At 34.2% G+C, this 17,028-nt stretch overlaps 1 protein-coding gene across 5 annotated transcripts in view; it reads left to right on the forward strand.

Annotated features, from left to right (window-relative positions):
• Nucleotides 1–17,028, forward strand: part of LOC123698759 (innexin shaking-B-like) — a 59,457-nt gene that overhangs the window by 22,098 nt on the left and 20,331 nt on the right. For all 5 annotated transcript variants that reach the window (XM_045645527.1, XM_045645518.1, XM_045645556.1 and 2 more), the window contains exon 2: nt 9,566–10,235. In XM_045645527.1, coding sequence (XP_045501483.1) covers nt 9,864–10,235 — 372 coding nt within the window. In that variant the 5' untranslated portion in view covers nt 9,566–9,863. The remainder of the gene's footprint in view (nt 1–9,565; nt 10,236–17,028) is intronic.

Genomic DNA, 17,028 nt, shown 5'->3' on the forward strand with positions numbered 1-17,028 from the left:
TGTACATCGAACAACAATCTTCCAAGAAGAAAATGCAGCATCCCAATCATTTAATATGCTCAGCGCATTTAAAACTAGGTGTAACAATTTTCTAAAAGTTACCGGGAAAAGTTAATTTTGCAGTAAGGAAGTATCCGAGGAAATCCAATCTTCGTAGCGGTCGATAACGATGGATTTAAAAATAATATAGTGTAGGGCAAGCCACGAGAATTTGTACGTGATATTATTATATTACTACAATTTGGGATATTTTTGGCGAATTGATATTTCTGTACCTAAGAATATAAAATCGCGATCTACAGAGAATATAAAATTATACTTAAGTTAAATCTATACTCATATTATAAAGCTGAAGAGTTTGTTTGTTTAAACGCGCGGAACTACTGGTCCGATTTGAAAAATTCTTTCGGTGTTAGATAGCACATTTATCGAGGAAGGCTTATAGGTTATATATCATCACGCTAAGACCAACAGGAGCGGAACAATGCGGGTAAAACGGAGCACAGCTAGTATTATATATTACAGTCCATCATTTCTTAGTCGCATAGCTGCATTTAACAAAAGAAATCCAGTTCCAAAGATTTAACACCCTTCAGTTGCAGTTATGACCGCCTCCTTGGTAAAGTGGTTGACGCGTGAGCGTAGAACCGAGGGGTCCTGGGTTCGATTCCCGGTGGAGACGAAGAAAAAAAAAATGTCTCGGTCTGGCAGGACACAGAAGGCTGATCACCTACTTGTCCCTAAAGAAAATCGATCAGTGAAACAGATGTATAATGCATCTTACCCCACAAGGGGACATGGGACTTCACTACAGTTGCAGTTACCTTACCAGGATATTTTCTGAATTAATGAACCGTACTCCATTCAACTAGCTTCATACATTCTGATAGTAATAAAAATGACAGCAGGTACTTCTGTCCGTTTGTTGGCAGTCAGTGACCCTCGACGTATAAATAAAGCTGTGGCTTGTCGCGGTTTAGTCACTATTTTAAGGTATATATTTTTAGTACTTTTGTGGCAGATTGCAATTAATAAAATGGATTTCTTGATTGGTTATTTCAATGTCTTAGTTCTCGTTTCGTGAAATAGAAATCTATTTCATGAAATTTGATCTTTGTTATTGGTCGGAGTGTCGCAACATTCAGGGTTTAAAAGTAAACAAATTGGTCATTAATGCTCAAATTAGGAAGATAATGGGAAGAATGAATAACGAACGGTGCTCTGTTAGGATTGTGGCTCTCATTTAAGTAGCTATAATAATCAGATATACTCGTAGAATTATGTGTCAGATACTGTTTTAGACCGAGGCGTTTTTTTTTTCACCATAAATCGAACGCAAGATTCCACCTTCAGTTCTAGGCCGCAAGCGAAATACGATTTAAATGGAAAATGAGACTTAACAAACAGACAGTATATTAATTGTATTATGATTCATCATCATCATCATCATCATCAGCCCATATACGTTCCCACTGCTGGGACACGGGCCTCCTATGAGGGTACAGGCCATAATCCACCACGCTGCGCTGGCCAAGTGCGTGTTGGCGGATGACACATGTCGTCGAACTTTTTTTTTTAATTCTTCGACATGTCGGTTTCCTCACGATGTTTTCCTTCACCGTTCGAGCAGTGGTGATGTTACAACATGCGCAGATAAATTGAAAAATCAATTTATTTCCTGCGCGCTCGCCTGGTCTCGAACCACGGACTTATCGATTCGAAGTCCGAGGTCTCACCACTGAGCCACCACTGCTCTTGTATTATGATTATCAGCTGCTTAGGAGTAAGCAGTCATATCAATCTCATAACAACATAAATAAAAAAAATAATAAAAATATCTTTATCGAGTAAAAAAATTAATACAGTACAATAATTAAAGTGTGGCTCTGTCTTCCTAGCTAGGAAAATCCTACATTTTTACAAACTTTTGAATTGTAAATCATATTAATACGTAAATCGATGCATTAATTAGAATAGCTCTAAATTATTAGGCACGTAAATCAGCACGTTAGGTTAGACGCACTGCGCTAAACCTAACGGGGTAAACTGAATAATGGCACTAGTATGTAGATGTTCTCAATTCAAAGTTTTTCCTTACAATTATTTTTTTAGGATATTTTTTATATCCAGCATATATCTATAACCAGTTTTTTTTTTTTTAGAAGATAGTGTTAAAAGCTTGCGTCACGTCGGGTAGAATATTAGCTGTTGCTCGCGGCTTCGCCCGCATTGTCAACGTAGATAGGAATGAGATATTTTACCCCAGTAAAAAGCAGTCCATATCACTCTATAGCCTCCTTTTCAGAAACAAAAATCATGTCCTAAAATCGCGCTGTTGCAGCTGTGGCGTGAAACAAAGACAAACAAAGAGACACACTTCCTCACTCACAATATTAGTCAGATATATTGTTTTTATCTATAAATGTAGACAAAGTCACGTGCAGCAGCTAGTATTCTAAATTTGTTCAATATCGCGATCAGTTTAACGGATCCAACTCGAGGGCGGGCTTGTCAAAGTTTTATGGAAACTACGAGAATGTTCTTAACAGCATCTAAACTAATATTAAAACCTTTTCATATAGTGGTTGCTGCAATAGTTTAAAAAACATAGCAATTTCAACGGTTTTTAATGGATTAAATATTTTGTATTTCGTGCTCATGTTAATTTCTGTTTTTAAGGTTTACCTGCTTGTATAGTTTTAAATTATCGTAAACATTGCACGTATGCTACTCGATTAAAAAAGAAAGAGACATCATTATTTTACTTCATTGTGGACAATTAATATCTTATACATAATTGAAGTGAAACTTTTTTATCGGGGTTGGAAAAAAATTTAGTATAACATTTTTTCGTTAATCGTGACATTTTTCCGTTACGCACCATCTTTTTCTTATCCCTACCACGCGTGATTCGACGTATTTCTGTAAAGTTGCATATAGTAAATTATTTTTTTGAAAAATAAGGACATAAAGAAATTTCACTTCTTACGTGTGTACCTACACTAGTAGGTACACGCACACATTTTTTTTAAATCTCAATTACCACTTAGCATCTTGCATGAATATTTCTAATCAAAAGCTCTCCATACGTCTAATTCATGTACAGGTACGAATTGCATAAGCTCATATTCATTTTAGATTTAAAAAGTATATTTGCATTTAAGTGAAGAGCCCTATATATCTGTATATTACACGATCAAGAGATGTACATATCAGCATTCGAATAGTGAAATATTTTCATCAAAGGCCATTTCGTATTTTATTTTCACCCTTCAAATTTTATTCGTGAAATGCTGAATGCGAGGAAATGTTGCGAATTAAATGAGAAACATTTGTTTCTTTACGGCATCGAGTGTTCGTTGTGTCGTAAGTGGAGTGCACATAAAGCGGTCAATTCAGGTGTGATTCTTTTTTCAAAAAAAAATTTTTTTTTCAAATTAATATTACTCTAAACTTTCTTTATACGTATAGATTCTTGTGTTCTTACTTTATTTTACAAAGTAGCCAGTAGATGTGTTGGTGCAATAGTTACATAGTGATTGATAAACAAATATACACAAACATCAAAACAAACTTCATGCATCCTCGTTTCGCGCAAACAAAGTTTACAATTATACTAGAAGCATTTTATGATGTAATACAAGAATAACTAGCTTACTTCACGCGAGTTCTCTTGCATGCACGTCCCTTTATAGCGCCCTGTTTGTGTAATACGTATTTAGATGATTTTACTACTCGGAAAACTAGAATTAAAGGACAAGATCAAAAGGTAATTTTCATCATCAAGGTACTACTTGAAATTTCTTACAAAAAATCACTAAAAATATTCGTCTGTGAATTGTCTAAACCGATTAAATGGGATCAATTATTCGGTAAGAGAAAGATGAAACCTAGATCGACACAAGGAAACGAAATACTAAACTATGTATACAGGGTTACTTGTAAAACAAAAGCAACCTCGCAGGACAAGATAGCTAACATCATAAGTAACAACATTTGTTCTACGACTTTTGGCATAACGCAATAAATTATTTTTAAATGATTTTTTAAACTTTTATTGTACTCTCCTAACATTTGTGAGTCTATGTTCTATTCATTATCGGATGGACGACGCGACGCCCCTTTCCCCCTCTCGTTCGCTTCATGTTAACGTAATTTTTGGGAGGCGTAGAGTTTATAATATTCAAACGGAAAATTAAATGAATATTTATTTTTGTATGAAAATAAAATCTAACAAATTATCAAAAGTCGTAGAACAAATGTTGTTGCTTATGATGTTAGCTATCTTGTCCTGCGAGGTTGCCGGTGTTTTACAAGTAACCCTGTATAAAAATGATCACAAAAAATGAATTTAGCATCTTCTTTTGAAGTCGGTTATACTAAACGCTTGTAGGTACTCCACCTACAAACGTCATAGAAAGTGTATGAGACACACAGGCCCGTAGTTTGAACAACACGCGGCGTCGAATCTCTGAATGAATAATACAATCTAATTAAAGCGTGTCGCTGTGGGCGGCCGCCGGGTGCCAACTAACGTGATACTACCGTAGGGCTGGCAATCATTAGTTTTTGATTTTTGTGTAATTACACAAAATGAGTGAACGAGGGCAAAATAGCGAACAACATGATGGGAAGCGGCAATCGATCCATTCAATATTTAATTAAAAATATAGGATAGGCAAGTTATTTTAAGAAATGTATAACGCATATAGGAACAGGAAACAGCATATTTGGATAAAACACTATAACACCTAAACTTAAAAATAAGTTAAAGTATCGGTACAGAATATTGAATAGTTTACATATTATTTTTTGACTTAGAAAAAAGACTTTGACTTTGACTTAGACTTTGAAAAAACAACGGATCAAAGATACGAATAACAAGACAAAAATTAAAATCTAAAAAACTGATTTAACCGTAACCTGCAATTTTTGAATATTTCTTAAAACTGATGGGTGGACAGCCCTACCGCCTTACAGATTATCTAATGTGAGATATTTATTGTAATCATAAACGCCTGTTTTTTGTATTGTCACTAAACCTTGGCCCATATTACGTTTCGCTAAATGCATCTTTTGAAGTTTCTTGTTTTTGTAAATTATTGTATTTTATCAATATTTTTTTATTCTTGGCAATCCATTTCACATTTTCATTATACAGACGTTTCTGATACAAACTTTCATTGACTGTTTTATTTATTTTGAACTAGCTTTCCACCCGCACCTTCGCCCGCAAAGTCAAAGAAAAACCCGCATAGTTCTCGTTCCCGTGGGATTTCCGGGATAAAACCTAAACTATTTCCCGGAGTTAAAAGTAGCCTATGTCCTTTCTCGGGTATCAAAATATCTCTATACCAAATTTCATGCAAATTGGTTCAGTAGTTTAGGCGTGATTGAGTAACAGACAGACAGACAGAGTTACTTTCGCATTTATAATATTAGTATGGATTTGTTTTTTATGACATAGGCACATCTACAAAGCATTTATTACAACGACATACTATACACTACCAACATACGAATCATTTCTATTCGTAGCTTACGAGTATTTCACTTTTTCACTACTCTGATTACCTGTACAGTGGTTGACGCATACATTTTTCAGGCAAAGGTTGAATGCCCGGACGAGATTCGTAGTAAAATTCTTAATCCGACATGACACAGGTTGATAACATTACATTCACCTATTTAATCTCGTCTCATACCAATATGTCGTATTGCATTAATAATACTCAATGGTCTGATTTTTTTATAATATTTTACAGATTATAAGTATAGAAGATACAAGAATACTCCACAGACAAGTATAGAAGAAGCCATCGCTTTTTTACTCCTTAAAAAACATAACCTAATAAAGTTGGGTAAACATAGACAAAATCCCTATAATGAGCGCAGATTATGTGCTCCACAAACAAGCACAGAGGATTACCATAGACTATTTACCTAAAGTTAAAAAAACAATATAACGCTGTCGGATAATCATAGACAATATCTAATAAAGTACAAATTGTGTTCCACAGACAAGCACAGGATTAACATAGGTTATTAACCGACACATAAAAAAAACATAATGCTGGCGGGTAAACATAGACAATATCTCTACAATCTATACAGATTATGCTCCACAGACAAGCACAGAGGATTACCATAGACTATTAATATCGAAACCATGCCCAGCGTAGATTCTGTTCGTCGTTACGATATGGAAATATGCCAAGTATTATTGAGATTAACTTCCATAATTGATGCTTTTGAGCTATCGCCGACATTAAACAGGTACCTTACACAGTTGTAATATTTGCTATTATTGTTTAGATTGAATTATTCCGGAATCACTCGCGAGCGATTTAAATTATAGTCCTGCAGTTGGTAAAATGATTGCCAGTAATGAAAACAATTAGATAACATGGAGTGTAAATTTGAAAAATATGAAAATAGAGAGCACTATGTCTTCAAAACGAGGCAAGAGCCTGCGTCGCATCGTACACAAAATTGCTATAATTGTTATTATTTTATTATTATTTTATGAATAAAAAAGTAAATAAATAAACTTTTACATTTATAATTTTGGCCAGGCCTGTTTTGCTCTACAATCTGCATGAAGCTACACAAACTCTCATTCTCTCAAAATCAATTTAGTCCACAAAAGGCCTATGGCGAAAAGTGATGATTATTTAAGCTTCTTCATGTGTTTCAAAATTGAGTCAAAAGGGGTCGTTGACATGCAAACATATTTCATACAGGTGAAGCAAATAAAATCGTCTCAAAATGCATTTAATTCACTTACTGCTCGATACCCAAAAAATATTAATAAAGATGACAAACAGTTAAAAATAATATGATGGACACATCTAAAGACCGTGTGGCGTTAAAATATTAAAAAAATAAATGCGCTCCGGCACTAAAAATTAAATATCAATTCATCGTTACATGAAAAGACATCTGTAAACACTATAATTAGTGCATTTCTTTGATCTAGATAAAATTTATGACGTCTTCAAAGCGACGGTATTTATAATAATATTATAGTCGTATATTTTTCAAACATATTATTTATCAACGATGTCTTCTAATGTCTGTTTTTAAAACATTTCATTTTACTTATAATATTTTAAACTGCTGTTATAAATGAGAAAATCTGATTCTGTCATTATTTTTGTCTTTACCCGACTGCAGCTACGTTTCGAAAATTGAACTGTAAAAGAATGCGTACAAATCGTTGTCTACAGGAAACTGTTGATACCACAGGTTGATACGTTTAAGTATAGATATTGTAGATTAGATTTTTAAAAAAATGAGTTCGTTTAGAAAATCTTGGCTTGCAATTCGGAGTTGAAAATTTTAAGGTTGTCGCATCACAACTTCACATGTATTTCTTACTATGCGTTACAAATCTTAAAGTTATTAATATTTTTATTAATACGCAGCTTCTTTAACATCAAAGGAGTCATAACTTGTCATAACGGAAAACAGGTGAAAATCGTCTAAATACGTGGGCCATAAATTAGAGAGCAAATATCAAATAAGATGTTCAAATGATTCTGAACATGTGGTCGTTTTTAATTTTGACGTTTTATTAGTACAGCCTTGCCTTCGAGACTAGTTTTATCCGTGACTTCACCTGGCTAATGAATTTTGTTGGGGTGTAGAAAATGTTTTGTAAGACAATCATCTAGTGTCAATAATACAAGTTTTATAACAGAAGAGTCCATAATAGAACCTTATAACATGCGCAACATTCCAGCGAAATTTTAATCACAATCGGTACAACCATTTTGGAGCTCTAACAAGCAAAGACAAACAATGATTAATGACATATTTGAAATGTTTATTTCGAACCTGAATCTTTAACTTACAAGCTGTTAATCACAGTACCCCTTTGGTATAAAATATTTAAAATATATGAAAAAGGACAAAATATGTCATCCGCATCAGTAGTTCATATAAATTATAATTAAATTGAATACTTTAAATAATTAAAACGCGCTTTCAATACATCGCGGTTGTAATTATGTTAAGTGGTTCATTTCATTAATTATCCTTATTTATATATCGAGAAGTATTTGCATATAAATATCGATTGCATATTATATATTTTACTTGATTGCTATCAATTATATTAATATATTTTATTGGTAATGAGATTATATAGTTGCTGGTAGCGATTTCATAGGTAAATTATAAGTTTAAAAGAGGAAAACAATTGGTGTGAATTGGAAATAAATGCGAGAAAAATTAGTCATAAGTGTGGATTGGGCGATACTGTGTTTGCGCGAATGCATAGAAAAATCAAAATGTCTAATGATTTGCGTAATTAAATAGCTTTCATGATGAAATCCTTAATTAATCATTAACTAATATCGACAGGGATTTAGTCATATTTTAGCTTTCGGTCGTGTAACACATGTTTTGTGTTGTGTGTTTTCGGGGTTTGACATAAGCTAAGTTGTGGGGAATACCCAAATATAGCTAATAAGCTATACCAGTTAAATTATAAAATAATTGGATGTAAAGTAAGTTAAGTTGTCTAGTTTCTATCTAATAATTTTAAGTAAATTTAAAATAACAAAAGTCATACCATTGGTACTTACAGTATTATTAATAATATCCTCAAATAAAATGTATTTGTGGTCATCATAACTTTACTGAATGACATACTCACACACTGACACTCGCGGTCAAATTATTGGTGTTATAATTGTGGTCTTGATAAATTGTAAGCGACACTTCAATGAATGAACTCCTATAAATATGTTGTTGTCCACACGTTTCAATTTTAATGGAAAAATTATAATTATGTAGTTTAATTTTAAAAAATATTGAGTCGGCAGTAACAATTTATCTGTTAGTATAAAAATTATACGAATACTATCATTTACTTTTTGTTTTTTTAGACATGCATTATTGTATTTACGCCATGTTTTGAATGCGTTAATTTTAACCGAAAGTTCTTAGTATTCAAACAATATTAATTAATATTAATTACTTTATCCATGTAAATATAGTATATTAATGTGGTGTTATTAATTTATTATAAAATCGGAAGTTTATAAAACGCCGAAAGTTATAAATGGACCCATTATACCTGACAGATACCCGCGAATCTATTTTTATACGAAGTACTACCACAGTACTACGTAGGTAACTAATTTAGATAGTCTAAAATCGGACTAGCTCTTGACTAGCTAAACCCTTTTTTCTTTATTTTTATTGAATAATTGTATCGCAAATTTCAGATGATGTAAAAGGCATTAAGACGAGAAAGTCTTTGGACGAGCTTAAAGCTCACACAACAAAGTCATTTTTATAATAATGCGATGGTTATTTCATTACTTTATGAAACTAAACTGTAGACTTATAAAATCATCGTTATAAGTAGACCATTTTTTATTCTTAAAGCCCACTTAGCTATAACTGCAGTTAACTCTGAGTTTGAACATAAAATCCGTCTGACAGCCTGCTCGTGACTACCCGCACTTTAGTTTCGCGCCAAAGTGCTCCGGACCGCCTCCGCAACGTCCCGGCCCTCTACCGGCACCTCATTAACAACTACCCTCTCCCGCAGTTGACTCGATGACAATACTCTCACGATAGCAACATGGAAACGACCGACAAATGATATCAAACAACAATTATGAAACGTAGAAAATATGAAACCATGGTATCATTCATTAAGTTTATAAAAATACCCAAAAAGCCGCAACACGAACGGTCCGCTTGATGATTATAACACTGCCAAATTAAAAAGTGCCTTAACGACATCGAACCGTTATTGATTATTGAATTGGTGCTTACAACAATAAATAGAGTAAAATAATGTTAGTGAATGGACAAAAAGTGTGTGGTACCGGACTGAATTTAAGATGTTAGACGTGTTTCGCGGATTAAAAAATCTGATAAAGGTGAACTATGTACACATCGACTCGCCAGTGTTCAGACTGCACTACTCAATAACCGTGATCCTCTTGATATCGTTCAGTCTGATTGTGACAACGCGGCAGTACGTGGGAAACCCGATCGACTGCATCCACACTAAGGACATCCCGGAGGACGTGTTGAACACGTACTGCTGGATCCACTCCACGTACACGCTCAAGAGCTTCTTCAACAAGAAGGTCGGCGTGGAGGTGCCCTACCCCGGCATCGGGAACAGCCGCGAGAAGGGAAAGGAAGATATGAGTGACAGGAAGATCTATAAGTACTACCAATGGGTGTGTTTCTGCCTATTCTTTCAGGTGAGTCTTCTTTGTTACTTTTGGTAGTTGTTATTAAAGGTTCGAAAGGCAATTTTCAGGTTTTGTCACGCTTTAAAGACACGTCTTAGTCGTCAAAGAACTAACCTTTTCTTTAAGTCTTTATAGGCAAATCTAACGACATAATATAGATGATAGAGTTGGTAAGCATTTTGACCAGCACAACATTATTTATTTATTTATTTATTTTTACACTTAATTAATTGTACAAATAGGAAACCTTAGTATTAATTACATCTAAAAACAGAGTACAATTAACTTGGCGGCCTTATCACTAAGTAGTGATCTCTACCAGGCAACCACGGTAAAAGGTAACAAGCAAAGAGGTCACTAAAAAGGCGGGACGAGAACAGAGAAAAAAAAAAAATAATAATAGTACTTAGCAAGAAAAACAGAAAAATAAAGACGTTTCATCATTCAAACATGTATAAAACATATTATAATATATATCTACATAAAATAATACATAAATATATACATATCTACATACATACATAAATAAAATAAATAGGTATACATACAAAATATATATAACTATACATAAAGAATATATATATATATATATATATAATCTGAAGGAAACACACTGATATTTAATAAGATATATACCACATACATGTAAAATATTAAAAGAATACTACTGATCCGGATCAACAGCAGAGAGAAAGTGTTGTCTCACAAGATTTTTAAACCCCGAAGCGGTCTGGGCTTGCCGAATGTTTAATGGCAGAGAATTCCATAAATTCACGGATATTGCTGCGAATGACTTGCCATAGAAATTCGTGCGTCGGCATGGAACACGCAAGGTAAGTCTGTCCTCAGAGCGAAGTGAATAGCTTTCATTGTGCAAGAAGGAAAAATTGGATTTGAGGTAGGAGGGAGCGGAGGGATTAAAAAGGATACGGAACAGGAGTTGCAAACAGTGTAGATCCCGGCGAAGACGGATAGGGAGCCACTTGAGCTTTTTCCTGAAAGAAGAAACATGGTCATATTTTCGAAGGCCGAAAATAAATCTAATACAGAAATTTTGAAGACGCTCAAGTTTATCAAGATGCTCGACTGCTAAATCAGGAAAACATGCATCCGCGTAATCAAGTATAGGAAGGAGAAGGGATTGCGCTAACGTAATTTTGGTAGGAATAGGCAAGAAGTTACGAAGCCGCCGGAGCGAAGCAGAAGCAGCATAGATCCTACGGCTTAATTCTTGGATGTGGTGAGTCCAGGACAAAGTTTGGTCAAGTAGCACACCTAAGTTTCTGACTACCGTTTTGTAAGGTAAAACAACGTCACCGATTTTGATGTTTGGCAAAATACCCCAGTCAATTTCCGAAATTAGATAAGGACTACCGATGATGATGACATTGCTTTTAGCTGGGTTGAGTTTTAGTCCAAATTCGTTACACCAGCTGGTTATGTTAGCTAATTCGGAATTAGAAAAATGTATAGCCTTAGGTAAGTCAGCAAGGGTGGACTGGGTATAAATCTGTAAGTCGTCAGCATACATATGGTACAGAGACGTCAGCCGGGAACATAAGGAGTTAATGAAGATGGAAAAGAGGAGAGGAGACAAAACGCCGCCCTGAGGAACACCGGCAGAGACCGCACACCAAGATGAGTACTTAGTATCCACCAAGATACGCTGCCTCCGCCCGTGCAGGTAGGAATGGAACCAGTCAATTACCGAAGGAGAAAAGTTAAGTACACGCAACAGACCCAGCAGTACGTCGAAGTCCACTGTTGTAAAAGCGTTGCTAAAATCTAAAAGAGTAAGTACTGTGAGCTTCTTATTGTCCATACCAGCACGAATATCGTCAGTGACCTTGACCAGGGCTGTAGTCGTACTATGACCTGGACGGAATCCGGATTGAAAATCACTAAGGATATTATGTTTGTTCAGGAAAGAGGTAAGTTGCTGATGTATTACACGTTCAAGGACTTTGGACATTATTTGAACGTACACGATGTTTTGATAAAATGCGGCAGTAACTTGCAATTTTCTTATGTTTTATTCAATCAGATATTCTCGATTATTTTTTATATTGTTATTTATATAGTTGCTTTTAATAATGAGTCCATTACGTATCACTACATAGTATAAAACAAAGTCGCTTTCTCTGTCCCTTTATATGCTTAAATCTTTAAAACTAGGCAACGGATTTCGATGCGGTTTTTTTAATAGATAGAGTGATTCAAAAGGAAGGTTTTAGACAAATTTTTTAATTTATTAGGTTTTAGACAAAGCGGGCGAAGCTGCGGGTGGTAAGCTAGTATTGTAATATAATATGTACCTATATTATGATGTTCATAATGTATAATGAGGTCAGAACACAATTGTTAAAATGTAAAGCTGAAAATTGTGTAAACCTAATATTTAATGATGCAATTTTCACAATTACAATATAATAACTTTTGTTCAATTATAACTGAACTGGGTTAATCCGACGGCTTTGCTCAATAATTTATGACTAAAAAATCTGTTTTTGTTAATCCGTAATCTACATACATATCGAGTTTAAGTCAAATCGATAGAGCAGTTTTTATGTGATATGAAACTAAACATTTTTACAGTTTACATCCATACAAAACGTATTTATTCGTATTTATAAGATCAGAGAATAGTTTACGATATATTAAATTGAGCATGTATGAATACTATAAAAATATTTCTGTATCCCAATTTAAACCTGCGTCTGCTTATACGACTTATGTACCTATTAAATTAAGTAGTCCAAAGACTGCTTTTCGCTGGAGAAAAATAAATATATAGTATTTTCTAGGGTTTGATTTTACGCGAGTATTATACATTTAGAAATTAAAGACTTTTTAACGGATTTTAAACGCGATTTAATCATTATATTATTTTCCCGACGTTTCGAACACTTTACAGCGAGCGTGGTCACTGGTCTCCCCGTGACCACGCTCGCTGTAAAGTGTTCGAAACGTCGGGAAAATAATATAATGATTAAATCGCGTTTAAAATCCGTTAAAAAGTCTTTAATTTCTAAAATAAATATATATATTATCCTAGCTTTCCGCCCGCGGCTTCGCCCCTTTCCCCTGGAATTTTCGGGATAAAACCTTATCCAAGTTTTATTCATATACACACATATTCTCACAAACTTTCGCATTTACAATAATAGTAGGATAGGATAAGATCATAATGTAATCGAATAAAAATAGTTTTGATATCAAACTGTCATATTTAATTATGTATAACAAAATGAAAATAGGTACTATATTAAACGTTTATCTCAGACTAGCTGCTACGCGCGGTTTCACCCCCGTGGCTCCTGTTGGCCGTAGCGTGATGATAGCCTAGATATTCCTTCCTCGATAAATGCGCTATCTAACACCGAAAGAATTTTTCAAATCGGACCAGTAGTTTCCAAGATTAGCGCGTTCAAACAAACAAACAAACAAACTTCAGCTTTATAATATTAACTATAGATAACATATTAATATCGGTTAGATTAATTTTCGCCTATTATAATTTATTAGGTCATTTTAAATAGATATTGGAGAGGAAGTTACTATAAACTCGTGAAGATGAATATTTCTAAGAAACTTCGAACCGGGTTGTGATTAATAAATTAATAAACAGTTGTTAGTCACGTTAACGATTATGAGAAGCGGATTTTTAGTCATATTTCTTATTTTCAACTAACATTTTGCCTCGACTTCGTCTGCTTATCTCGGCCACTTACCTTTTATCGATATTTCCAAATTATTATCAGTATTAGAGAATAATTTGGAAAACTAATCATTGAATAGCGTGCAGATTAGAATACAGTTACTTATGAGTTATAGTTTAATATCATCTGAATCATCCCATGAAACCATTAGGTAGACACGCAGAAGAGGCAGGGATGGTATATATGCCACCATGGTACAATTATTTTGATGTTAGATTTTAGAGTTACTAACATTTAAAGATTCCGTACTTACTTTTTCTTAATTTCAGCACAATGTAGAGGTACTTATAATAACCAATCTACGAACATTTAAAAAGTAAAAAAAAGACATGTGGCACTAAGGGGACTGCCGCGGTAAAACTATTGCATGCTATGCCTTCAAGCCACACCTCCGTGCCCGTCGGCGCGGCGTGGGGAGCGTGAGGTTTTTTCGTTACGGAATTTCTCGATTCGGTCCCCGCGCTCAAGGCCCGCGATAGAGCTATGCAATAGCTTAACTTTGTATATTCAAGAACCTCTATAACTTTGTTTATTCAAGAACCTCCACACCTGAATTCAGAAGCAACTAACAAACTATCAAAGCAACGGTATATTATGATTATAAATTCCGTATTTTTGATGAAGAATTTTATCGCTCGTTAAACGGCAATAAAATTGTAAAATGGGTCGTTGTAAGCAAGTTATTTATGTCTTTTGTTTGACTCGCTTGCGACATGATTCGTGTTTAGGTGTGATGTACAAGAGGGTATATACCACCCTGTCCAAGTGGTACCCGTGGTATGGGCGATTTAAAATGTGACAAATTTAGCTCCGATTTTGAGCTGCACTTCAAACGAATTCACAAAGGCATTGTGAATGTATTTTAGTATTTTTAGAACGCTTTGATACTCGATACTACTTCAGTTATTTAGAGAAGGCTCCATATTATGATATCCGATTTTATTGAGATCAATACTTTTCCCATGATAGGTAATTGTTGATGATGTGATTCGACCAAATTGTACAAGACGGCCTAAATAATTGATAACAAGGTAGAAAAGCTTAGAACTAGACTAGATTGAAATAGAAACGCCTTTGAAATTCAATTCACAAAAAAAAATCATCAAAATGGTAGGTTAATCGACCATATCGAAAGTTTTGAGGTAACAAACCCAAAAAAGTACAATCGAATTCGGAACATTAATCGGACATTATATACCGGGAACTGAACCCGTAACCTCCATATAAAAGACACTCACCAACCCACACGCCAAATATAGCTGGTAATATCGAAACGAGAGCTAAGTGCAGATGCTTTCAGATTTATGATTATACCCAGATAAGAGATTCGGGCTGTAAACTATTTATACATTAAGCATTTCACGTCATAATATATTGCGTATGATCTGATGACCTTATCTTGTAGATAAAGACATCTTATTTTACAGACACGAAAGTTGAATTTATCAAAGAGTAGCTGACCCGGCAGATGTTGTCCTGTCTTCGCGCTATGAAACGCGACTATATTAATTTAGAAATAGTAACGGCTAAGTATTTAAAAATTAAACTTTCTTAATTTTATTAATTTTTGGTGCAAATTTAATTCATTCAAGTCCTTTTCCCGACAATAACAAACACAATAAAAAAGAATAAGTGAAATCCATCCAACTGTTCAAGCGTGATGCCGCGACAAAGAGAAATTGGGATTCATTTTTATTTTTATATGGAGAAAGTAGCATACAAACACGCGTCCTTCAGCAGCTTCTGTAGAACAGACTTCGATTAGAGGTATCTATTGTAAATTTTCTGTTTTAAAGCTTCTAGAGGGATTAGATAGATTAATATTGCAGCCTGTTTTAACTTTTTCCATCCTAAGTCTACGCGATAATGTGTCGGTTTATAGAAAGCAAGCATGATAAACTTTTGCCAACATCAGATATTATTGGTTACTAGCTGTTGCCCGCGACTTCGTCCGCGATTAGGTCGTTTTTCGTCATTCGTTGTTTAAAAAAAATACGTGACACTTTATTTTAAAATTTTCTTAATTATTGTCTCTTATAAAATTTAACTACATTAAAATTGAACACTCTGATAATAAAATCTTAAAATCTGAAGAAAACATGAATGTGGTTTAAATTCTACATTACTTAGTATCAAATAATAATCTAAATTAAATGTAGATTAACAGTTTGAGCACACCATTATAGAATATGTACCTAAGTATTAAATTACGTTAGTTTACATAGTAACTTTACTAAAAACACGATGACTATCTTTCGCGCTCGATACCACAAACTAAGCATGTTTGTGGTAGGTACGTGGCCCGCGTCACTTGACCCCCATCTGGATCCATGATGATGATTCCATCCTGAAGATGATTCTGAAGATGATTCAGAAGATGATTCTGAAGATGATCCAGGATGATTCCATCCTGAAGATGATTTCTTTTGCCTGGAAGAAATCACCGTCGCCTAACAAATATAATGTGTTTTCTTATAAAACCGTTACATAATTTATTTTATCTACTTAAATAATAAAAATGATATATTTATAAAATATAAAACATATTATTTAAAATGATTAAAAATAAATAAATGAAGCAACTACGATTCAAAGAAAACATCTTTTTCAGTGTGAAAATGCTCTAAGCAATCCGGGATGATGAACTGTATATCATGTACCTACTCTGGGGCCTTAGACAAAGTAACAATTACAAAACGATAACGAAGTTAGAAATAGCAAAAATGTATGGGATTGACATTAGATAGACCACGTGATCTAACGCGGCGTATGTCAATCCCATACATTTTGCCTTTTCTAACTTCGTTATCGTTTTTTAATTGTTACTTTGTCTACAGGCTCAGATCCCAGTACGGTCGGTACGTCGATAGCCATAACGATAAATATTATAATCAGATAACCGCAAAGTCAAAATAAAAACATTACTTGTAAAGTTGTGAGTGCAAAATTTACGTTTCATTTGGCAATAACATTTTTTTCGGTACTAAAACGTAGTAGTTTGATATGTGGTTGGCTGCCCCTCCTCTCCTTCCTGAAAAATATCCTCCAAAATTTCCCGAGATACTTCCAATGATTGAACCATT

This window comes from Colias croceus, chromosome 2 (assembly GCF_905220415.1).
Source record: "Colias croceus chromosome 2, ilColCroc2.1".
Lineage (NCBI taxonomy): Eukaryota > Metazoa > Arthropoda > Insecta > Lepidoptera > Pieridae > Colias > Colias croceus.